We start from the raw sequence: 25,305 nt of genomic DNA on the forward strand, positions 1-25,305 counted from the left end.
TTCTTTTTCAATGTACATTGCGTAAACAGAAAAGTAGTACAGCAACTTTGCTTTCTAGTTCTCTAACATTCTGATACATCATTTACATTATAATGATATGTGCACCAACATAAAGATCAATGTCAAATACTCTGTTACTGATAACAATTGCAGATTGGCATTACTGGTTATCAGGTCAACTCGTCAAATTACTTCGACCCTGTTAATGCTCTCAGGAACTTTCAAAACTGAACCCAAACACGAAAATAGGGCTATTTATATTATATATATATCATTTCTATGCACAATTTCTTAGACAGGGCCACTTATCTATCCGTTTCTAAAACACTGACTATGTTTTGGCAAATGAGGTAAAGATCCTGCACATCAAAAATATAGGCAAGCTAAGGGTTGTACATCTGAACATGTTTACTTAGAGAAATATGAAACAGGTAAGTTATCAGTCAAAATATTGAACAGTTAACAATGGCATCACTAACATGAGATGAAAAATTAACACCACAGTTTATTATTAGCAGTTTTAATGAACTCTTTAGTATTCATTCTGCTAAAACTGAAAATTGATATTGGTATTTAACATTAAATAAGATCATTACAAATACGATTTTTTAAAATTAGGAACAGCATGTATCATTTATTAGACATGCAGTAAAGTATAAAACGCACATCAGTAACTCTTTAATGGCAACAGGATCATTGCACATTAATAGTTGTGTAAAATTTGTCATGTTCAAGAATAAAAAAGCACACACAATTTACAACGTGAACAGATATATCTTTAGATAGGTACTTTTATAAAATTCATCTGTCTCTTAATGTTGTATTTGGTGTAAGGACAACATAAAAATTTTCCAGTTACCTCTCCATGCATTCCATTCATTGTCTATTCATTACATTTTGTGTATTGTTAGCAGAGAGAGTGGATCTATATGCTGAAAATGTTTTCCTTGTTTCTTCGTCATAGTACTAACTTTAATACATGAGAGTCACAGTACATTGCAACTAGAACCGGTTTGTTCTAATGTGGAAGAATGCATAAATACAAAACATATCAGTTTACTTTTAATTAATTTCAGGACCATCTTAACTAAACAATACTGCTCATCTAACAACCGAAGAGATTCATTTTGAACTGTCAAGGTTCACTGTAAATTTATACTAAGAAGCAGTTGCTTATTTCCGTTTACAGCTTACTTGATCAGGATCTCTTTTGCAACAGCAAGCATTTTCAATTTTATTTGCCTACAGGAATGATAGATTTATTTTCAAGTGACTTCGTAATGAATGCTTTCTCACATGTACTTCACAGTACATATTTTTGATTGAGAGTTTTGGTATATGTCTCAAAACTTCACATTGGCGACATCTGAAAATTGTGTCACTTTAGTAAAAATATTTTGTCACTGAACAGACAAAAAAATCTTAGGTCTAAAGGACAAGCATGTGAGATAGTATTCCAGTAGAAGTCTATTATGTTGCTTAATTAAGTAGTAATTAGTTTCAATTTTGTCCTTCCCATCCATTCTTCTGATCACTAAGTAAAAAGCACACAAGGTTTATCTAACTGGTAATAGCCACTGTTGTTAACTCTTTCTAGCTTTACAACTTGGCATTAGTAATATCACTGACTTTATAAGATCTGGTGTTGCATCTACTTAACTAAATTTTTTGGTAATATCAGATATCGATATATATGTCCCAACAACAAGACCCAAAGAAGCAAATGAGACCAGAAAGATGTTCTTCATATTTCTCAAGACAAATTTGAGTTTTCCACTTCTGCTCTTCCAGATGATGCAGCTTTGTATTATTGCTGGGAAAGCAATTCCAATAGCTGACAGACAGAGGGATCCAAACAGAGATATAAACAGCTCCAGATTTGGAACAGCAGCTGCCAACAGGACTACAAAAAACAAAAATTTTATAACCAAGCATTTTTAGTAAATAATTAAATAATATCAAGCTAAACTAGCTTATAAATAGTAGGTAAAATCATCAACATAGGGGGTGAAAATGCAAGCAATGGGCAATAAATAATATGGCAATATCGTCATCTATGGTTGGGCATTAGTTCAGACACAGGAGGATGACATCTGTTATCTTTTTTGAAGGAACCATCCTGACATAATTTTTCTGAGTACATTAGCTTTTGATATTGTAAACTAACTGTCAATGAATAAATTGACATTTCAGCCATGTCTGCAGTATAATTCCTCTGGGTCATGGTGTACTGTGCAGCCCACAGACTCTGAAAAACTGTACTAGCACTCCCAGAGGAAGTCCATTGCAAATGCGATCAAAACCTTGGTCTTATTCAGTGACAGTTATTTTATCTTATAACATATTACCTTACTGGCCCATCTGGATAGCCATGCTTGTTAGCACCCAACTTCCATGATTTGGATTGAATCCCCCTGGTGGGTTAATGATGAGGGATGGGTTGCCAGCCAGCCTGGATCTGGCTTTAAGGCAGGTTACTGCATCCAACTGGGTGAGCTGGTGTCCAAGTCCTACTTCAGTTACATGATTTCCAAACAATTTTAAAGCGTTCTCACACTGTAGATGCAGACTGAGAGGGCATGCCCACAAATTTTGTCTTGCAGAAGGGGTCAAAGGGGGAGGGGGGGGATGGTTGTTGATAGCAAGGGTATCAGGCTATTCTCTACCACTCACATATTCAAGTACAGGTTAAAATGCTGACTCCATGAAGATAAGGAACAAGGGCAAGAAAATGAGGAAAGACATCATACCGTACACAGAAAACTCTGTGGGGACATAGAACCACTGGCTCTACCCCCCAATAGTATCACTGCCCTACCACAGCAAGAACAATTGTATTGCTGCCAGATCAGTTCTCTGTAGCATGCACTCTATGCTACATGCATTGCATACATGCTGCGAGGATAAAAGTATTCATAGTAAGTGATGGGAGTGCGAGTGATTATTTATCATCATAACTACCATGCCCCCTCCCCACTACCTACATTGTTTCAGGATTGGTTGGTTTGATTTTTTGGGGGAAGAGACCAAACAGCGAGGTCATCGGTCTCATCGGATTAAGGAAGGACAGGGAAGGAAGTCGGCCGTGCCCTTTCAGAGGAACCATCCCAGCATTTGCCTGAAGCGATTTAGGGAAATCACGGAAAACCTAAATCAGGATGGCCGGACGTGGGATTGAACCGTCGTCCTCCCGAATGCGAGTCCAGTGTGCTAACCACTGCGCCACCTCGCTCGGTCACTACCTACAATTCCTACGTTAACTGACTCCTGGTGCAGAAGCCTATGCATTTAAGTAAACCATCCTGACTAGTAAGTGAAGTGGTTTACTGAAACTACAGGTAACCGTAATTTACTGATGAAGAGTTTATTCATTTATTCAACTCACCTACTGTATCACTTAATCTTTATGTATCTTAACCGTATGGCACTAAGCTCTAAGTTTACTTTTTGCTATGTATATACAATACTCACATGTAATAGTGACAAGACTAATACGAACAATATACTCAAATATAATCTTATGAGGATGTTTCTCAAACTTCTCACTCAAATAACTGTTCCATAAGATGTCAATGTTAACATAATTTTGTAGGCTGTGTGATATAAAAATGGAGACAGCCAGCATTATCTTCACAGCTTGTGCAAGTCTGCAACAGAGAAAAAAAATGTATGATTTGTATTAATGCCATTACAAATATAAAGTAAAGCAGTAATATTTCTAGAACTGCGCCTCTGCCCTTTCCCATGGCCATAAAAGTGTGTGTCATACATGGTTAGTATGTCAAGATACTGGTTTCAACTAAATATGAAAATACACTGTTATTGCTCATACTGAATTATTTTTACTGGTAGCACATACATTTTGGAGCTCTGAAAAGTATCAGAATCACATAAGTGAGCAGTTGCACTGCTCTTTCACTGCCTTGTGTGTTTTCTTAACGACAGCATCATTAATATGTGAATTAAACGTAGTGGATGACAGAGGGCACTCTAGTATAAGTTCTTTTATCATTTCAGCATGTATAAGTCTGTTTAAATTTTTAACATACGTTCTGAACTACACATTTTACAAATTAGTAAATGCTGAAGAAGACCCTTTTCCCAGATGACCTTAAGTAATTTGGCTTTAATATTTTGCCAAATGATTTTTCAAAGTCAATAAAACATTGCATTGCAAATTTTTAATGTTTTTCTGTTAATTAAGTTATGGTAGAAAAACAATCTGTGCATTTCTGCCTTTGTGAATCACATCTGCATTTACACCAACTATTCTCTGTAATATCCTTGTATATGTTTCATATGCTGTGCATTGCAAGCTTGCACCCCTGCAATTTGCAATTTATTTTCATCTCATTTTCCAAATATAGGATGAGCTGTTACCATATACTATTATTGTGGCCTAGGTCCTTATTTCCAACAACAGTTTAAATGATTTATAAATCTTTCTGTTTTTTATGCATGCTTAAACTATTCATAATTTATAGATCTTCACATCACAACGTTTTTGTCTTCCTTAGTGCTGATGAAGTTGTATATAATCCAACTATTATGTGACCTACATAAATATTCACATCTGCTGTGTTACCTACATCTGGATTTTCGTTCTTACTAGTCTATGGTCCACTGAAGTATTGTTGCCATTCTTTTTCAGATGTGACAATTGAGGTGCACTTCCCCATTGTTCCCTTAGTAATCAGCATGCTCTTCCTGTCTCTCAGGAGGATAATGTTTTGTACCTTTAACACATGTATCTACACTCTGTCATTTAATGTCCTGAACGCTCTCAGTCAGACATGTTTTTGTCTATCGGGTTTTGTAATTGCTGAAGCTAAGATTCTCATTAATAATCAGCATCAGCAACCAAAGGCTTCCACCATAAGAAGTCACCTCATTCTGCCAACAGCCTTGTGAAAGAGGGTGAAGGAGCATACAGAGGTTCAGGGCACACTCTTGTCCTAGGGGTGGGACACTACAATTAACACAACTTCATTGCATTTTCATGAGGTTATCTTCCTGGCCATTTTATAAATGGTAACTGTAACACCACTTGCCATTATTTGATGTGGCTTATTTGAATAAACAGAATTCTTGAGTGTTGACTGTATCTATTTTATATGTTATAATAGAACCAGTTTTATTAATTATTCATTTATCTTTTATTTAATATGTGTTTATCTTATCAGTTCACAATTCTAGCCTATGCATAGACTATTTGACTACAGGATCACAGCATCAGGTTACTATTTTCAGCATGTTACCTGCTGGGCATGACGGCACATGTAATTCTATGATTCCATTGAGACATTATACTTAAACAGAGCCATGCATAGCCCAGTTGCCAAAGGTTCAAGTAATCACAGGTAAAGTTTCAGTGGTAGGCAGCTATTCCGTGTGTAGCGACGTAATGTGAAATTATATCTGGTACTAGTCTCAATGGAACACATTTCCATGACGAAGTATCATCACAACGGGTGCTCTGTGCCCCAAAATGATGTCAAAAGAAATCTGGAGCTTCAACAATCACCACAGCTTTTGTGACAGCGTCACAGGTGAGCTCGTCAGTGCAGATCATTATCCAGGAAGTCTTGTTTGTTGACTTGAATAACCTCCCCAAGAGGTGGATTCCAATTTAATGTAATAGTGCAGTTGCAGAAGGAATTGATACCAGCTGCCCTAGAAGTAACTGTGGCACATGCTCCTATCACTGACATTACTTACAGTGGCTCACCTAGTGTCTAATGGATTGGTAGACACCTGGTCAGATGTATCTGTGTCTGATCCTGTCTAGGGTCTTCATGAATCCCAGGTAACCAGATGTCGGAGAATCATGGAAAAACTTCAGGATAGCTGGCATTTATTGAGCTGGGATAGTGAGCAACCATATCTACCCTGTTGAAACATAGTTCCTCTTACAGAAGGTTTATTAGTTGGTACCATGTAACCACTAGTGCCAGGGTGAAGTTCTGTTTTGGTATAGTTGTCATACAATGGTAGGATGGGAGATGATGATAGCACCTCCCTAAGCACAATGAAATATCTTTCTGGTAACTTGTCCCAGAAAAATCTGACATCTTCTTGTGGCTGATATTATTTTCTCTGGATTTTGTCACCGTTCACTAAGTGTACCAAAATGTTTCTTTCGTGGGTCTCAAAGAAGTACTTTTTTGGATTGAGGCAAAGGTTTACAGTTTGAACACAAGTCAACACGTTTGTCAGGCAGTCAAGCAGTAATGTGTCATGAATACATGGCAATAGGTAGACATTTTTTTGTTTTTTGAGACTTTGTTGAGGTATCAGTAGTCAATGCAGAAATGCCATCTCATCCTCCTTCACAAAGACCAGAAGGAGAGGAAAAAGGGCTCTCTGAAGGTCCAATGGTGTCCGTCTGAAAATAATATCATGACTAGATTCTGATGAAATGACAAAATTGAAGGGTTATGTTCTGTCACTGATAACTGTTCCTCCAATACATGTTTGTGTTAGTTGGACATATTTCACATTTGTGACTTTCAGCACAATCACTTTCCTATCACAGGACATTGTCTTTTTTACCTGGATATGATAAGCTTTTGACATTACAGGTAATGAAGCCACTTAGTTGATTAGTGCCTGGAGACATTGGTCATCATCAATGACTATGATGAGATGATACCAATAACAATTATTTCCTGACATCTTGTTGACTGTCATCCATGGAGAATTTTCATCTGTGGCAGCCTTACCTCCATTGATTGTCACCTCACTTAGTTTTCCTGAATACAATGGAAAGGCAAGCAACTGGTACCTTTGTATGGTGACGGGGAGTGGCTACAGCTTGTTGGTGGATGTGTTGCCCAGGACGTCATCCCCCCCCCCCCCCCCCCTTCCCCCCATCAGCTATAGTAGTATCCAGTTGATGGCCATGAATAAAACTCTTGTGATGGTTGGCATCTGGCAGTGTAGTAGTCATCAAAAACACGTTTTCTCTCACTGCAGTTGCATAAACCATATCCAGGGTACCTACAGTGGGAACGTTTCAGCGTGTTGTCCTCTGTCTTCCAAATGTCTGTTCTGCAGGACGTAATATTTGACATAGGACATGGTTGTCTCTGCATTACTCAGAAGCTGGGTTGTCAACTGATGACTGTGGCATATGTCCAAGTTGTCCAAGTTCTCTCTTCTGCCACAATCAGCTGGTATGAGAGATCTATTGTTTCTGTCACATCCAAGTGTAGAGAGTGGCAAGATCATGGTGGTCTTCCACGACTGCCATAGGGACCTTTTTTGGGACTCTCTTCTGTTACGTTTCCTTGGTGTGCTGGCACCATTTCATGAATGCCTCTTTTGTTGGAAAATCCTTTACAAGATGAGCTTGGCACATGTCTTCTTTGACTTTTCATCAAGTGTAAGATTTTGTCATCTATGTCATATATGGAATTTATCCCAGCTACTGAGTTTCTCTTCATCATTCTCAAACCACTGCCTGGCTGCCCCATCAAAGTAAAAGTGCACATTTGCCATACAGATTGTATCATTTGATATGCTCTATTTGGCAACTTGGCCATATCCTTTCAGTTATTTTGTCAGGTCCTGACCAGTGTCTTCAGAAAATACTGATTGATCTCTGATGTGCAGCTAACTTACCGCTGTATTGGAACCCATTTTTCTCCTAAATATATTGACCATGGGAACAAAATACTGCTTGTATTCTCGTTGCTCTTTGCATAGGCAATGGCTTTTATGGTGCGTAATTGGAGACATTTTGAAGTATATCTCAAAGCAGGGGACTGTTGTGGATTGTAATTTCAGCTAACTATTTTTATTTTATATTTTATATCATTTAATTTGTTTACAGGACGAGTAAAGTGGAACAGGTTTACAGATGTAGATGAGAGAGGACCATCATCATTGCATTCCGAAACTAATGCCACAATTCTTTCTGAATGAAGCACTGGCATGTGCATAACATTTCTTCATAAATTAATAGCAAGCCAATGTTTGAGGTGTGTAGTATTGAAACTGGAGACATTTACAGTGGATGAGAAACCACTAGAAACAAAACAATGACAGTCACAAATGTTTCTCTTTCATAGTTCTATCCATAATGATTTAATATTACAGTTCTATTGTTTTGTGAGATCTAAATCCTAATGAACCCATTTTTTTGATAATATAAATTTTGACTTGATTGTTTTTATTGCAGTTTTATATAATTTTACTTTTTTAGTGAAACCGTACTCTTTAAATTTTGGAACCTTAAAAAAAACAGTTAAATGAAAATGAAGTGACATTGTAATTAATTTCCCTCTAGCAATAAAAAAAGTGTGTCGGCATAAACTGGATATCAACATATCAATAAAAACATTGAAAAACTGAGAATACAAAATAGGATTTCTCTCACTAAAATGTTGTATTTCAGTTAGATTCTCAACACAATATAAATAAAATGACCTGCAAATAATAAATTATTTAAACAGAATCATTATTATGATAGGCACTGTTCACACTTGCTGCGTAATATTTTAAGTCTTCAAATTGCTCTCATTTAGATTACAATATCAGGCATTTCATTGAACCATTGACACAGACTTCAGAGATGACATTGGATCTTTCATTACCAGTGTACCTATTACACTACACAGTAATGTCACAATACAGGGTCTTACAAAATAGGATTTCTTTCATCCTATTATGGTAAAAAGCCCATGAATATGGAAATTAGTGCAAAAGATTCATATTGCCAACATATAAATGAAATACTATAACTTTAAAGATTGGACAACATAAGGAATAATTTTGCCTGCTGATCTGTCACATTTCTGCAGAATCTAGCACCACAAAATTGCAGACAAAGGTGCTGTGAACTGAAGACTGTTGCTTATTCCTTGATGTCCCTGGTTATTAATCTACTGCCTGCAAGTTTTGGTCCATTGTGCTGAATGACTAATAACTGAGTGTTCTGTAACATGGAGATATGGTTGATTTCAAAGCATAATCTTGTTTCACCTGATAGTGATATACTTTCAATTTATAACTTTAACTCACTTCATAAATTTTGTGACATGGCCAGTTTTGAAGCAAGATACCTCATTTCTTAACTTTAATGCTGACATGTTTTTATATTCCCCATGTGAGGCTCACGCAACCCTTCAGATGTGTGTATCTTAACAATGTGATGCCATCTCATATTTTGTTCTGTGATCTTAATTTCTTCCAAATTGTTCTTGTTTACAAATCATGTTTCACAGACATTGCCTTTTCTGTTTGGTTTAGTAACATACTTTTGTACATGGACTGATGTCACTGAAGATTTGAGTAAGAATTTTGCACTCTGTTTTGTACTGTGTTTGATATCCTGCTGCTAAAACAATCAAATTCAATTTTTGACATCAACTTGCCCCTGCTCATGTGTGTGGATAATCATTAAGGGAAAAAAACACTTTTGAATACATAATAAAGAAGAGCATACAAGAATGACACTTAAGCTTATTACTCACATTTCATCAGCTGGCAGATTAAGTGTTATGCTTCCTTCTACTTCATTTCCATATTTCATGTAGCCAAATAATCCAATTACAATAAAGAGAAATATGATGATAACCATAGCTCTGTTAAGCACACCCAGTGGACCAACAAAACTTCTCGGTGATTTCATGCTATTTTCCAATGGGAGAAGCTGCAATAGTATTTTTTTTAATATTTATACAAATTAATAGCTCAGAAGATTATCTTTATATCCTAGTTTCATTAAGTTTATATTGTTGTACAAGTTAAGAGTGTGATCTTTCTTTGCTGCATTCAGTATGCAAATGTAATTTATAATTTTTGTACACTGAATCAGGCTGCCTACTGATTAGGAACAATGATCTCATATTCAGATGATGTACACTCCCATATTTAATCATTTTGGATTAGGTTCTCAATTTCTGGAAAATCATTCATTGTTCATTCTTCTTAATCATTCTGCTTGTAGTGTTAGTCACAGAGAAAAGAATTCTCTTTGCTGATGACAGCAATATTATAGTCACAGAGGAAAAAAGAGAACTGTTTGCAGAAAAGCAAATGGAACCCTCAAAGAAGTTTACAGTTGGTCAATAAGCAACAAAGTGACATTGAGTGTAAAGAAAACTAATACAACTGATTTTAATTTGAGGAGGGAAAATGACAGCTAAATTAAATGTAGATTGCACCACTACAGACTATGTAACAAATGCAAAATTTCTAGAAATGAATGTTGATTTGGAGCTGAAATGGTGTGGGCACATGAAGATACTTTCAAACAAAATGTCATCAGCATGTTGTGACCCTAGTCCTGACATCAGTGCATAAACAATCAGTGTCTTTTAGTTATATGCTATGTACATGTATGCTCAGTTCTTAGTTATGGCATTCTTTTCTGGGGAACAACTGCACAAAATAGGAACACAATTTTCAAACTGCAGAAAAGGGCCATAAGAATAATAACCAAAAATAGTAATCAAGCTCTTTGCGAAGGTCTTTCAAAACACTGGGAGTTTAACTCTACCCTGTGGATATATTTACCAATTAGTTGTACACATCAGAATTAACATTGATAATTGCTGTAAAAACAGCTCGTCCATGACCATGAAACAAAATCTCGGCTGAACTTACATTTACCAAGAAAGAATAAACATAAAGCTCAGAATTGGGTTTTCTACCAAGAAGTAAATCTGTACAATAAATTGTAAAAGAATATTAAATAAATTGTCAAAACAAATACACTGAAAATGGCAGTTAAAAACTACACATTAAGCAATACATTCTATACATTGAAGGATTGTTTGGATGATTTAAATAACTTGCTTGCAAAACGTTATTGTACACTAGAGGTAAACCTAGTGAGGCAGCGCTGTTTTGAACAGTATGCCCCTGTATAGGAGAGTAGATGCTCCAGTCTTCATCTAGCCATCATGATTTAAGTTTTATGTGGTTTCCTTAAATTAATTCAGGTGAATGCTGGTATGGTTCTTACTATAAGACCATGCTTGACCACTAGTCCCATCGTTGTCATACTAGACCTGTAAGTATGTAGATGTCCGTATATGTGAATTACTTTTTTTTTTTTTTCTTAAATTCTAATACTAAGAGATTTTCAGTATCCTTGTAAAAGAGGTCTATGGATGAATAAAACTACTACTACTGCTACTACTACTACTGCTGCTACTACTACTACTACTACTACTAATACTACTAGTATCTTAATAGAACCCTTTAATTCTTATTCAGAATAAGTATTTTGATTTATTGTTTCTACACTTAGTTTACACACTCTCAGTCTAGGAGATACTAAAGGAATGTTATATGAGCAGGCAGAATTACTGGAGTTTATACTGTTGTTATCAACATGTATTTAAAACAAGGAACATACCTCTCATAACATTATCGTCAAAATGATTCAGACATGTTGAGGTAATGCACCATCCACATTATGATGATTGTAATGGTGGCATGTACATATGAAAGTATAGCTTATGACTTTCTCCTCAAGATACCATCTTGTCATTCTTAAGTTGGCCACAGGGTTTTGTACTCTTAAAATACTATTTCCTGTGTTGAAATAATGGACAGAAGCATGTTCCACATAACAAGGAAATACAAGAAAACAAACAAATTTATCAGAGAACAGAATTAAGTTTAAGAAATAATTATGAATGCAGTAAAAATGAAATGGAGGTGGGCATGACATGTAGCCAGGTGAGTAGATGGCAGATGTCAAGGGCATTCTATACTTATTTCCATGTAAGGACTGAAACAACCTGATTGAAGGTGGACTAATGTCATTAGAAAACATATGATATTAACTAGGATGCATGTAAGTGAAGGCACATATACAGACAAGTCCAGAGGTAACCTTTATCCAGTAACTGATGTTAAATGACTAATAATGAATAATATTTCTTATGTAACAGTTTATTTATGCAAGCATGACAATTTTTTTTTTTTTTTTTAGAAATATGTTAATTCTTTTCACTTGCTCAACATGGCAACACATCTGAAAATTTTTGAGTGCAAGTAAATTTGTGGGCTTTATTATATTTCAGCATAGTTTTTCTTGCAATGAATATTTTAGTTCCATACTCAATCCATAGGCAGACATATAAAGAACATAAGTATGAGGCTTTTATAAAATTTTAATGGGTACTCACAAACATTAGTTCATGTTTGCAGTATTGTTGTTTTATGTAAGTGTATACCTTTTTCACATTGTTTAAACAATTTTAATCACCACCACATATTTTGAAATGGCATTAAGCACTGTACTACTATTGAAGGGGTTGGGAGGGGGGGGGGGGGGAGAGAGAGAGAGAGAGAGAGAGAGAGAGAGAGAGAGAGAGAGAGAGAGAGAGAGAGAGAGAGAGAGAGAGACAGGGAGACTAAAGAAGGTTGATGGCTCAGTACAATTTCCTTCACATTTCTGCCTCTCCATGTGGTAATGATAGTGAATCTGTGCAAGCACAGAGTCTTAGGCTCCTTTCACATGCAAGGTTGAGCATTTCGATACAGTGAGCAACTTTCTGCAGCCAGTTGGCACAAAGATTCCTACTCACTGCAGCTAAGATGTCACATGACATCTGAACTGCCACTTGTTCACATGTTGTAGAACTTAGCACTTGCAAAATATTTTTTATAGAGTAAATAGCTGTGGTTGTTGTAAGTACTGGTATTATGAAGAAAACAAAAATACGAAACAGAAATGATTGGTGCTATCCAATAACAAGTTCTCATTGAAGTTTAAGATGTTCCCATCACCATCCCAAGAGTTTTCTAGCAGACATTTAGAAATAATTCAGTTGCCATTGTATTTTACTGATATCCTCTATACAGTATTCAAACTTTTCTTACAACTGGTAAACACCAACATGAGAAAACTTAAGCATGACAGAAAGTGTCACTGTGAATATGTGGTGAGACAATGGGAAAGGGGAAAAGATTAGTGTGTTAGTTGGCAGAAAGTGGTGCACAGTGAGGGTGAGAGGATGTAAACTAGCAGAAGGTGAAACTGTTGGTTGGAGACTGTCGGGTCAGTAGGTTATTGTAGGCTGGGTCCAGAATAATTTCAGGAGCAGAGAACATGTTGTAAGGCTGAAGCGCAGCCTGCAATTCAGAAAAGCTGGTGGTTGTAGGAAGGATCCGTATGGCCTGGATTGTGACTCGCCCACTGAAATCAAACTTACTATGTTGAGCTGCACGTTTTGCAACAAGGTGGTCGACTTGGCTCTTGGCCACACTTTGGCAGTGACCATTCATACTGGTGAAAGCTAATTGGTGGTCATACCAACATAAAAAGCTGTGCAATGATGGCAGCAGAACTGCTGTATGACATGACTGCTTTCACAGGTGACGGGGGTAGCATAAGCCTGTGACAGGACTGGAATAAGATGTGCTGGGTACGTGGATTGGGCAGGTCTTGCACCTGGGTCTTCCACAGAGATATGTCCTCTGTGGCAAGGGTGTTGGGTCTGGAATTGGTAAAGGGATGGACTAGGATGTTGTGGAGGTTGGATGTGTAATGGAACACCACTACAGGAGGGGTGGAAGGATCTTAGGCTGAATGTCCCTCATTTCAGAGCATGATGGTAGATGAAGCCCTGATGAAGGATATTGTTCTGTTGTTCCAGTCTGGGGTGTTACAAGGTAACAAAAGGGCACTCCTTTGTAGCTGGTTCTTGGGGGGGGGGGGGGGGTGGATTGATTGGGTGTATGTGGGGATATGGCAAGGGAATTCTGTTTGTTGATAAGATGTAGGGGATAGTGCCTGTCTGTGAAGTCCTTTGTGAATACCTCAGACTACTGGGCAATGAGATTTTTGTCACTACAGACATGTCATCACCAGTTACACAGGCTGTATGGGAGGAACATTTTAGCATGGGAGGGATGACAGCTGTTGATATGCAGGTACTGTTGGTGGTTGATGTGTTTGACATTGACAAAGGTATGCCTGGAGCCAGTAGAGAGGAAGAGGTCAATGTCCAAGGAGGTGGCACACCAGGTTGAAGAACACCAAGTGAAGCATATGGGAGAAAAAGTGTTGAGGTTGTGAAGGAATGTCTTGGTCCAGAGTCCAGATCATGAAGATATCATCAATGAACCTGAACCAGACCAGGGGCTTGGTGTTTTGGGGTGCTAGGTAGTTTCCTCTAGATGGCCTATATAAAACGGGTTAACACAGGAGGGTGCTATGCAGGTCCTCGTAGCTAAGCAATGGATTTGTTCCTGTACTTTCCCTCAGAGGAGAGGGACTCATGTTAGGATTAAATTAGTAAAGTATATGAGGAACGAAGTAGCCTGAAGAACATTGGGGGGAGATAGTGTTCAATAGAAGCAAGGCCATGGACGTGAGTGATTTTAGTGTACAGGGAAGTGGTGGCAACCTTGATGTGAAGGGATTGAAGATTTAAAGGGGTGGTGATGGTGGAGAGCCAATGAAGGAAGTGGTTAGTATCTTCGATGTGAGAGGTTTAATTTTGGGCAGTTGGTCAGAGGTTTTGGTCAGTGAGGGTGAAATTATTTCAGTGGGGGAACATAGCTGATTATACATATTTTTACATATTTGTGTGTATTTTTAAGTGCCTGTACATGTTTTTGTGTGTCTTTTTCTGTTACCCTGTTCCCCTAACTACCATGTAATGCCATCATTTGCCCATTTCCTATTTTCCCAATACTATACCACCACAATGGACCCCTGACCCATCTTTCTACATAAGTTCAAAGAAGTATCACTTACCCTTGCTGAAACCCAGTCGGACATCCTGTTCCGTAAGTGCTGCCTAAACCACAGAATCCCCACGCTCTGCAATGGCCTTACCATAAAAATTCCTTTCTGTGGACCCCACCTTTTCAAATAACCTTCACCTTATCAGTTTCTGCCAGTCCCTGTCCCTCAAAAACCTGGCATCGTGTGTGGTCCTGCTACTGTGCAATCCCTACTACATACATCAAAAAACTGCAGTGTGTGATTAGTGCTTTTACCGTGGGGTGGGGGACATGCCAGTGGTTTATACAATACATTTATACATTTTACATATAGGGTGGTCCAGCTGAAGTTTTGGGTGAGATTATCTTGAAAACTATACGTTGGGTAAAAATAGTGGGTAAGCTCAAAGGGGGACATCAAATGATACTACATGTGACCCTCAGCCCCCACCTCCTTGGGTGGGGTGGCGGGCAACTTTTAAATCTTAAATGGAAACTCCCATTTTTATTGCAGATTCAGATTCTCCATAAAAAAGTAATGAAGTTTCGTCTGAAATATTTTTTTAAACCATTGACAGGTGGTGCTGAAATCGAGAAAAATTAAAATTGGGGAAGAACTCCAATTTATTTAGAATGATCCGAGAAGGATGCATCAAATTGATACAAAATGTGCACCAATTCTTTCATTACGCCAAATTAATTTATTTTCTACAAAATTTATTCTACCCGCCACAGTTTTTGATGGCGGGAGGTGGAATGGTATTAAAATCTTGTTAGGGAACTCTTCATAATTGCATTACTCACCCGACTGTGGCACTACCATGGCCAAACTGCGAACTATGGCTCAGTATGAAGGTCGGTGCAATGTGATCACATGTCACTTCACTTTCAGATTGTGAATCATAAACATCAACTGACGAAAGTAAATTATTCTTTAGCGAAACATGGCTCACTATCTTCCTACAGAAATTGTTGATATGATGTTAATTTCAGGTGAATGTCATAACAATTATGCTGCAGCTGCACAATTGTATGTGGATCATTTCCCAAACAGATGACATCCAAGCAAAAACATTTTTTGAAACTGCACTCAATGAGCTTGAAATGGATACATGCACCGTCCACCCTGTCATCGCAAATACAATGAAAATGATGCTCGTACCCATACCATGCTCGACTGTGTTCAACTGGATCCTGAAATGAGTAGTCGTGTGATTCAGAGACAAACTGGAATACCGAAAGCAACTGTTTTGAGGATTTTGAAGGCCCATAAATATCATTTCAAATACACATGTATTTCTGCCAATGGGCTTTGAAAATAAGAGGTGACAATGATTTTTTTAGATACGTTGTGTTCACCGATGAAGCTACGTTCAAACACGATGGCGAATTCAATCGCCATGATTCTCATTATTGGTCCCCTTTCAATTCACACTAGCACAGACCCTTTGACAATCAACACAAATGGTCATTAATGGTCTGGTGCGGAATTTTAAATGGTTACTTGATAGGGCCGTATTTTTTTGACTGAAATGTTACTGGGGAATTTTATTTACAGCTTCTCCATGATGATTTGTTGGAGCTAATGGAAGATGTTGATTTAGAAACTAGGCAACAAATGTGGTTCCAACTGGTTGGAGCAGCTCCACATTATGCTAAAAATGTGCAGAATGTTTTAAATTTACGATACCCTGGTCAGTGGATAGGACGCGGCAGACCAATTCAGTGGCCTCCATGTTCACCAGACCTAACATCTGATTTTTTCTTATGGTGTTATTTAAAAAATATTGTTTATGACAGATAGCCCACAACCTGAGCCGATATGGAGCAATGTATTTGAAGAGCATGTGCAGCCATACCACAGGATGATCTGCTCAAAATTGTGGACAACTTTTGCAGATGATTGACTTTATGCATTGATACAAATAGGGATAATTTTGAACAATTTCTTTGTGGCTAATTTCATTAAGTAAGCACCCAAAATTGTGAGAGGCAAGGGGACTCACACTAATGAAACACCCCAACATATGAGAGGCAAGAGGACCCACACTAAGAAGCACTCAATGGGAACATCATTCTACTACGTCCAAGTCGTTGTTCTTGGGTAATGCTAAAAGTAGGATACTGTACATATTGTACAAAAATAGCTTAATTTGGCGTAACTAAAGAATTGGTGCACATTTTTTATCGATTTGATGCATCTTTCTTAGATAATTCTAAATAAATTAGAGTTCTTCCCCAATTTTACTTTTTGCTCGATTTCAGCGCCGTCTGTCAATGGTTTTAAAAAATGTTTCAGAAAAAACTTTATTACTTTTTTGTGGAGAATCCGAATCTGCAATAAAAAATGGGTGTTTCCATTAAGTTGCCTCCTGCACCACCCAAGGGGGTGAGAGGGGCGGGGCTGGAGGTCACATGTAGCATCATTTGATGTCCCCCTTTGAGCTGACAAACTTGTCTTACCCACTATTTTTATCTGATGTATAGTTTTCGAGATAATCTCATCCAAAACTTCAGATGGACCACCCTGTATATTTATATATTATGTGGAAAATACAGTACACACTTTTCTTGTTTATAAAGCTTGTTACTTTCCTACATGTAATCTGTGATTATGTTCTTTTTTTTTGTGGTTTAAGGGCGCACAACTACAATGGTCATTAGCGCCCAGACTAAGTTATGAATGCACTGCAAGGCACAAGGTTAAAACAGCAACTAAAAAGGACAACACTATAAAAGGCACATTAACAGGTAAGGGATTAAAAGAAAACAGCATAATCAAATGTCCTAAGACAGGTTTGTCAAGTGGATAAAACGAAGAACGCAAGCAGCTGCTCCTGGGTCATCTGCTAAAATGGCATCCAGAGTACATGGCAGGCCAAGATCAATGTGCAGCATATCAAAATTCAGATAGGACATTAAAATGTGGTCTACCATCAGCAATTGCCCACATAGGCAGAACGGCGCCTGCGCAGCCGTTAGCAGATGGTGATGGCTGAACCGGCAGTGTCCAATTCGTAACCGCGCCAAAACGACCTCCTCCAACCGATAATGGTGTAAAGAGGTCGTCCAAGCCGTGGGGAGAGGTTTCAAGGCCTGAAGCTTGTTTTCAGTAAGTGTAGTCCAATCGGCATAAAATGCGCTGACAAATGACCCTGCTAAAATCAGATGAAGGCACACAACAAGAAGCTGTCTGAGGCTGGAGGACCGCAGTCTTGGCCATGGCATCTGCAGCTTCATTCCCAGAGATACCGACATAGCCAGGAACCCACACAAAAGTAACCAGAGAAACATCGTCCACCAGCTGCTGAAGAGAGTGTTGGATCCGGTGCATGAGAGGGTGAACTGGATACAGATCACCGAGGCTCTGGATGGCGTTCAGAGAATCAGAGCAGATGACATAAGCAGAATGTCGGTGGCGGTGGATGTAAAGAACAGCCTGATAGAGGGCAAATGGCTCAGCTGTGAAGACCGAACAATGGCCATGGAGCCAGTATTTGAAACTGTGTGCCCCAACAATAAAAGAACACCCGACGCCGTCATTGGTCTTAGAGCCATCTGTATAAATGAAGATCATATTAACAAAGTTCGTCAAACCGGGAGCGGTATACTGAAGCTGGGGTAACCTCCTTTTGGAGTGAGCTGAGGTCAAGGTGAACACGAACCTGAGCCTGGAGCCAAGGTGGTGTTTGGCTCTTGCCCACTCTAAAGGTTGCAGGGAGTGAAAAATCAAGGTGCTGAAGGAGGTGATGAAAGTGAACTCCAGGGGGTAGCAGGGCAGATACATACAACCCGTATTGATGGTTGAGACAGTTGTCAGAAAAGGAACGATAATACAGGTGGTCGGGCATTGACAATAGCCAACAACCTTACCGACAAAGCAGTATATCGCGCCGGTAGGTTAGTGGCAATTCAGCGGCTTCAGCATGAAGACTCTCGACGGGACTAGTATAGGACCCCCGATGTTGTATAGAGTTGAGGCGGCGTAAGATGGACGGCCGTGCAGAGGAGTATACAAAGCTCCCATAATCCAGCTTTGAGCAGATGATCAACCGATATAGGTGAAGTAGGATGGTTCAATCCGCTCACCACGTCGCACCGCTGAGAACATGGAGGACATTTAGAGAATTGGTACAACGGGCAGCCAAATATGACACATGTGGAGACCAGCTAAGTTTCCTGTCAAATGTAAGACCTAAAAATTTTGTTGTCTCCATGAATGGGAGAGCAACGGGACCGAGATGTAAGGACGGTGGGAGAAACTGTTTGTAGCGCCAGAAGTTAATACAGACCATCTTCTCGGCAGAAAAACGGAAGCAATTGGAGACACTCCAGGAGTAAAGATGGTCAAGACAACGCTGAAGACAGTGCTCCAGGAAACATGTATGCTGCATGCTGCAATAAATGGTAAAATCGTCCACGAAAAGGGAGCCTGATACATCAGCTGGGAGGCAATCCATTATTGGATTGATCGCTATGGTGAAGAGAGCGACACTCAGAACTGAGGCCTGTGGCACCCCATTCTCCCGGCGAAAGGTGTCAGACAGGACAGAACCCACACATACCCTGAACTGCCGATCCATTAAAAATGCACGAATAAAAAGAGGGAGGCGATCGTGAAGGCCCCATGTATGCATGGTGCGGAGAATGCCCGCCCTCCAACAGGTGCCATAAGCCCTCTCCAAATCAAAGAATACAGCCACTGTCTGGCGCTTCCACAAGAAGTTATTCATAATGAAGGTCGAAAGGTTGACAAGGTAACCAGATGGTCAACAGCAGAGCGGCACCTACAAAATCCACACTGTACATTGGTAAGTAGGCGTCGAGATTCGAGCAGCCAAACCAAACGAGAGTTAACCATTCGTTCCATCACCTTACAGAAACAGCTGGTCAGGGAAATGGGTCGATAACCGGAAGACAAGGGCTTGTCCTTCCCCGGCTTAGGAATCGGGACAACACTAGATTCACACCAGCTTGTGGGAACATGACCCTCAATCCAGATGCGATTATAAGTATGAAGAAGAAAACCTTTACCCGCAGGAGAAAGGTTCTTCAGCATCTCAATATGAATAGAATCAGGCCCTGGAGCGGAGGACCATGACCGGGTTCAAATGGTTCAAATGGCTCTGAGCACTATGGGACTCAACTGCTGAGGTCATTAGTCCCCTAGAACTTAGAACGAGTTAAACCTAACTAACCTAAGGACATCACAAACATCCATGCCCGAGGCAGGATTCAAACCTGCGACCGTAGCGGTCTTGCGGTTCCAGACTGCAGCGCCTTTAACCGCACGGCCACTTCGGCCGGCCCATGACCGAGCAAGTGCACTTTCGAGTTCCCGCATGGTGAACCGGGCATTATAGCTTTCATGATTAGAGGAGTGGAAGTTAGGTGGCCTTGCCTCCTCTGCCTGTTTTCGAGGGAGGAAGGCAGGGTGGTAATGAGCGGAGCTCGAAACCTCTGCGAGAAATCGGCCAAAGGCATTGGAGACATCCTCAGGGGCCACAAGGACATTATTCGCGAACGTCAAGCCAGAAACTGGTGAGTGGACCTTAGTGCCAGATAGCTGGTGCAGGCTACCCCAGACAACTGTAGAAGGTGCTTGTGAAAGCAGCCCAGCTGGCCTTCTTGCTTTCTTTAATAACACGACAACACTGTGCACGTAATCGTTTACAATTAATACAGTTCGCCATTGTAGGGTGGCGTTTAAAGGTGCGTAAAGCACATCTACGAGCACGTAAAGCATCTCTACATGTTGTGGTCCATCAGGGGACTGGTACACAAAGTGGAAAAGAAGTAGTATGAGGGATGGAATATTCAGCAGCAGTGAGAATGACTTCCGTGAGGTGTGCGACCTGACTATCACAGCTTGCGAAGGTTTGATCCTGAAAAGTCGCCCCGGAAGAGAAGAGCCCCCAGTCTGCTTTGGAGATATTCCAACTAGTTGAGCATGGAGATGGGGTATGATGCAGGAGATGGATAACACAAGGGAAGTGGTCGCTCGAATATTTATCAGAAAGTGCATACCACTCAAACCGGCATGCAAGTTGGGTAGTACATATAGAGAGGTCTAAATGGGAATAGGTATGAGTTGTGTCCGAAAGAAAGGTAGGGGCGCCAGTATTGAGGCAGACGAGATTGAGGTGGTTGAAAAGGTCTGCTAACAGGGAGCCTCTCGGGCAGGATGCTGGAGAGCCCCAAAGGGGGTGGTGGGCATTGAAGTCTCCAGTCAACAAAAATGGTGCAGGCAGCTGAGCAATAATTTGCATCATGTCTGCCCTAGTAACGGCAGATGACGATGGAGTGTAAAAGGTACAAATGGAAAATGTAGAAGTGGGGAGAGTAATTGGGATGGCAACTGCCTGCAGGTCGGTGTGCAATGTGATGGGATCATAGTAGATATCATCCCGGACCAGCAACATAACCCCTACATGAGCCGTAATACCTGCCACAGGGGGTAGGTCAAAACGCACAGTCACATAGTGGGCCAAGTCAATTTGATCGCATGGGCATAGCTGCGTTTCTTGGAGAGCTAGACGAGCAGACAGTGCAAGTGAAGCAGCAACTTTAAGTCCTCTCGGTTGGAGCGAATGTCACGAATATTCCAATGAAGAAGTGCCATTGTGAGAAGAAAAAGTAAAAGGAGAAGCAAGAAGGGGTTACCTTGAAGGCCGCTGAGGGCCTGGCTTCGAGCGAGCACTGCTGCCGCTATCAATAGGTGGAGAGTCATCGTCCATTTGTTCAATAGCTTCATCAGCCATCTCGTTAATATGGCCAGGAGGGGGAGCTTCCTCCGCCAGTGAACGGCCAGATGTTCGGCTACTAGCAGTGTGGCCAGGCGAAACGGATGACTGCCTGGGGCGGCAACCGCTGGGTGGCACAGGAGATGAAATTCTTCGTGGTGGAGAAGGAGAACTTTGCTTCCTATGAGCCTTCTTCGAAGGTCGTTTAGTCGAAGTACTGGTCGATGGCTGGGAGTTCGGGGTATGTAGGAAGTCTTCATGGGACGGTTTCTTCTTGAAGGCCTGTGCATCTGACTTCTGGGTCTTAGTCTTGGCAGAAGCTGATGAAGGTGCTTGTGTCTTATGGGTGACAGGAGGAAGAGGAGACGTAGCACTGTCCGAATGGACGACCGTAGCGCTAAAGGTCAGATCGCATGTCTGCGTCAACACCTCCCTGGTAGTCTGAGGACAGGCGAGGACAGTACTGTATTTCCCCACTGGGAGCAGCATGGGCTTCCTACTAGCAAATAGCTTGCGAGCAGCCAAGGTGGACACTTTCTCTTTGACCTGAATTTCCTGTATACAGCATTCATCTTTGTAGATGGGACAGTCGCGGGAGGATGCTGCATGGCCACCCTGACAGTTCATGCAACGAGGAGACGGAGGTGGACAGTCACCCTCATGGGCGTCCCTGCCACAAGTGATGCATTTAGCCGCATTAGAACAAGACTGGCGGGTGTGATTAAAACGCTGACACTGGTAGCAGCGCGTAGGTGTCGGGACATAGGGGCAAACAGAGATAACCTCATAGCCCGCTTTGATGCGCGACGGCGGCTGAACACTACCAAAGGTCAAAAAAAGTGTCCGGGTCGGTACAAGGTCATGGTCGACCTTTTTCATGACCCTATGGACAGCTGTCATGCCCTGCTCAGCGAGGAAAGACTGAATCTCCTCGTCAGTCAATCTGTCGAGTGATCTAGTATATACCACACCACGTGACAAATTCAAAGTGCGGTGAGCCTCCACCCGGACAGGGAACGTGTACAGGAGTGTGGCCTGAAGGAGTTTTTGTGCTTGAAAGGCGCTCTCAGTTTCCAACAACAAGGTACCATTACGCATCCTGGTACAAGACTTGACAGGTCCGGCTATGGCATCTACGCCCATCTGAATAACGAAAGGGTTGACAGATGAAAAATCCTTCCCATCCCCAGATCTAGAAACTACTAGGAACTTTGGTGCAGGCAGTAGTACTTTTGTCACTGGTGGCTGGTCAAGTTTCCGTTTTTGGGCAGAAGTCGAGAGAGAAGAAGGAGAGAAATCCATTGTGGATGAACCCCCATGATTGCCAGCATCTCCGATGGCGCACTCCTTCCTCATGGGGACCCTCTCAGAGGGCGCTCCCACCTTAGGTGGATGTTTACACCTCAGGTCACACCTCCCGAGAAATGGACAGAGGGACCAATTGGTGTGGTTGGAAGGTGTCAGCTCAGGCAATCACCCCTCCCTGGGCCTGGCCTTTACCAGGGGGTACGTGCGTGCCTTACTTGTCTACCCAGGGCAGGGAATTACACATTACCCCATCACTGGCTATGCGTGTGAGCGCGTAGGTTGGCCTTCAGGCACACACAGGGAGGAAAGAAGAATAGGAAAAAAAGGGAGAGAGGGAGAGAAAGGACAGACTGTCTAAAATGCCGTGGCGGAGACCATAGGGTGGGCAAGAAGGTAAGGAGAAGAAGGCAAGATAAAAAGTAAAGAAGACAGTAAGAGAGGGAGAAGGACAAAGAAAGGAAACAAACAAAGGAAGGAAGAAACCAGAAGAAGCGAAAAACCAAAATGACCACAAATGTATGTCATTAACCGTCCGTCTCCGGACACAGGCACAAACCACCCTTGAGGGGGAGGCACTCCTTTTAGTCACCTCTTACGGCAGGCAGGAATACCTCTGGCCTATTCTTACCCCGGACCTGCAGGAGGAGATTATGTTCTTGATGTGTCTTAAAAGCACATTACAGATAAAGCTTATTTGCAAAAATGTACCTGTCATTTTAACTTAACAGAGTTTAGTTGAATGGACCAGATGAATGAGACTGCTCCTGAGATTTGAGAGTTCACCAGTTGGTTTGTCAAAGGTGCCATGGGGCTGAGACTTGACCCAACCTGCTGCAAATTTTTCTACATCCAAGCAATGTAGTGGAGATCCATTTCTTGAAATGGAAAATCATTCTTAAAATGTCAGTATTTGTAAACGATTTCTGTGATCAGTCAATGTTAGATTCATGGCATTAAATCTGAATTTACATTCAGCCATAGGTATAGGTATAATTTTGAGTCATTTTGCTGTTTCTTCACATTCTTCATACATTCAAACATCTTTAACTACTGATGCACATGTGCTTTCACTTATTCTTCTTACACAAAGCAGAACTGACATGTCACCATAATATACACGTTGATATTTGTCTGAAGACCATGGGTTTGAATTTAATATGGCTGCACCTGAAAAGAAATCAATGTCTTTAAAGTGGCTCTTTAAATTGTCTACAAAAGACTGAAAAAATTTCTTCTGAAATTTTTTTGTATTCATCACAAGATGTTTCTTTAATTACAGCTTGTTTGTATGCCCACTTTTCCTCAAAGTCTTGTCCTATCATCCTAATGCACAGCAAGCCATTTTTTCCCTGTTTCAAGAGTTCTTACAGCCATGTCAATTTCTTGTTTTGTTTGAGGACTGAAGAATTTCTGTTTTGCATAAAGAATGATAATACTTGCAGAACTTCCAGGGCCTAATAAAGCATAACTAATTCCATTATTAGCAACCACTTTTTGAGATATTTTAGCGACCCTTCAAATTAAGATATGTCATGAATTGATTGGGAACCATCATGACACAGTTTGTCAGAAAGATGGATAAGAGAACTGCGACTCTCTGGAACAACTCAAACAGCATTAAGTGATGAAGGAACCCAATGCATGTGAAAAACATTGCCTACTTGTAATAGAGGAGAGGATAATTCTTGTGCAACACCCTCTGATTTTTGGGACTTTGAGAAGACACAGAATATAAGGAAACTAAAAAAGTCTATATATGGTACACACCTGCCACATCATTCATCATGTCATTGACAGCTAGTTACATTTTGTCGTTCATACAACACACAAGTAAGTCCTTATGTAAGTAATTTTGCAGTAGAGTGGTTATGCCTTCATAAGGTGCAAACACTGTTGATGCACCATCTGTTGTGATACCTAGAAGATGGTCTTTTTAGTACATCATATTTAATTTTTACTTTTCAAGAAGTGCTAACAGTGTACTGGAAATTGCACCATCTGTTGTGATACCTAGAAGATGGTCTTTTTAGTACATCATATTTAATTTTTACTTTTCAAGAAGTGCTAACAGTGTACTGGAAATTGCACCATCTGTTGTGATACCTAGAAGATGGTCTTTTTAGTACATCATATTTAATTTTTACTTTTCAAGAAGTGCTAACAGTGTACTGGAAATACTTTCTCCAGCCCAACTGCCTAATTCAGAAATATTAAAAAATAGTTGCAGGCAATACCCCAAAGGACAAATGTGCATATATTATTAAACATATTTTATTGGAAACTGTTGTACTTTTGTCCATCATAATACGAAAGTTTGTAACTGATACTAAAAGGCAGTGAGCAAGATACTTTTTCATTTATTCTGTAAACATAATGATATTTTGGCATTCATGGGCTGAATGAAGCATATTACCAACTGTTTGTACTTCTCAGGTGACCAACAGGGTGGAGTCTTTGTAACACAATATTTCAACAGTGTACCATGACATCATCTTCAGGTATGATACCTGTAGAACCTGTAGAATGAGTGTCTTTGCTATAACTTGCCTTCTTTATACTG

General features: G+C 40.3%; 1 protein-coding gene across 1 annotated transcript in view; it reads right to left on the reverse strand.

Annotated features, from left to right (window-relative positions):
• Nucleotides 1–729: 729 nt before the first annotated feature.
• Nucleotides 730–25,305, reverse strand: part of LOC126481177 (proton-coupled amino acid transporter-like protein CG1139) — a 95,556-nt gene continuing 70,980 nt past the window's right edge. Inside the window, exons 6-8 of the mRNA XM_050104749.1 lie at nucleotides 9,477–9,655; nucleotides 3,472–3,647; nucleotides 730–1,903 (exon numbers count right to left, since the gene is read on the reverse strand). Of these exons, the coding sequence (XP_049960706.1) occupies nucleotides 1,656–1,903; nucleotides 3,472–3,647; nucleotides 9,477–9,655 (603 nt within the window). The 3' untranslated portion in view covers nucleotides 730–1,655. The remainder of the gene's footprint in view (nucleotides 1,904–3,471; nucleotides 3,648–9,476; nucleotides 9,656–25,305) is intronic.

The sequence above is a fragment of the Schistocerca serialis genome, chromosome 5 (assembly GCF_023864345.2).
Source record: "Schistocerca serialis cubense isolate TAMUIC-IGC-003099 chromosome 5, iqSchSeri2.2, whole genome shotgun sequence".
In the NCBI taxonomy this organism is placed as follows: domain Eukaryota; kingdom Metazoa; phylum Arthropoda; class Insecta; order Orthoptera; family Acrididae; genus Schistocerca; species Schistocerca serialis.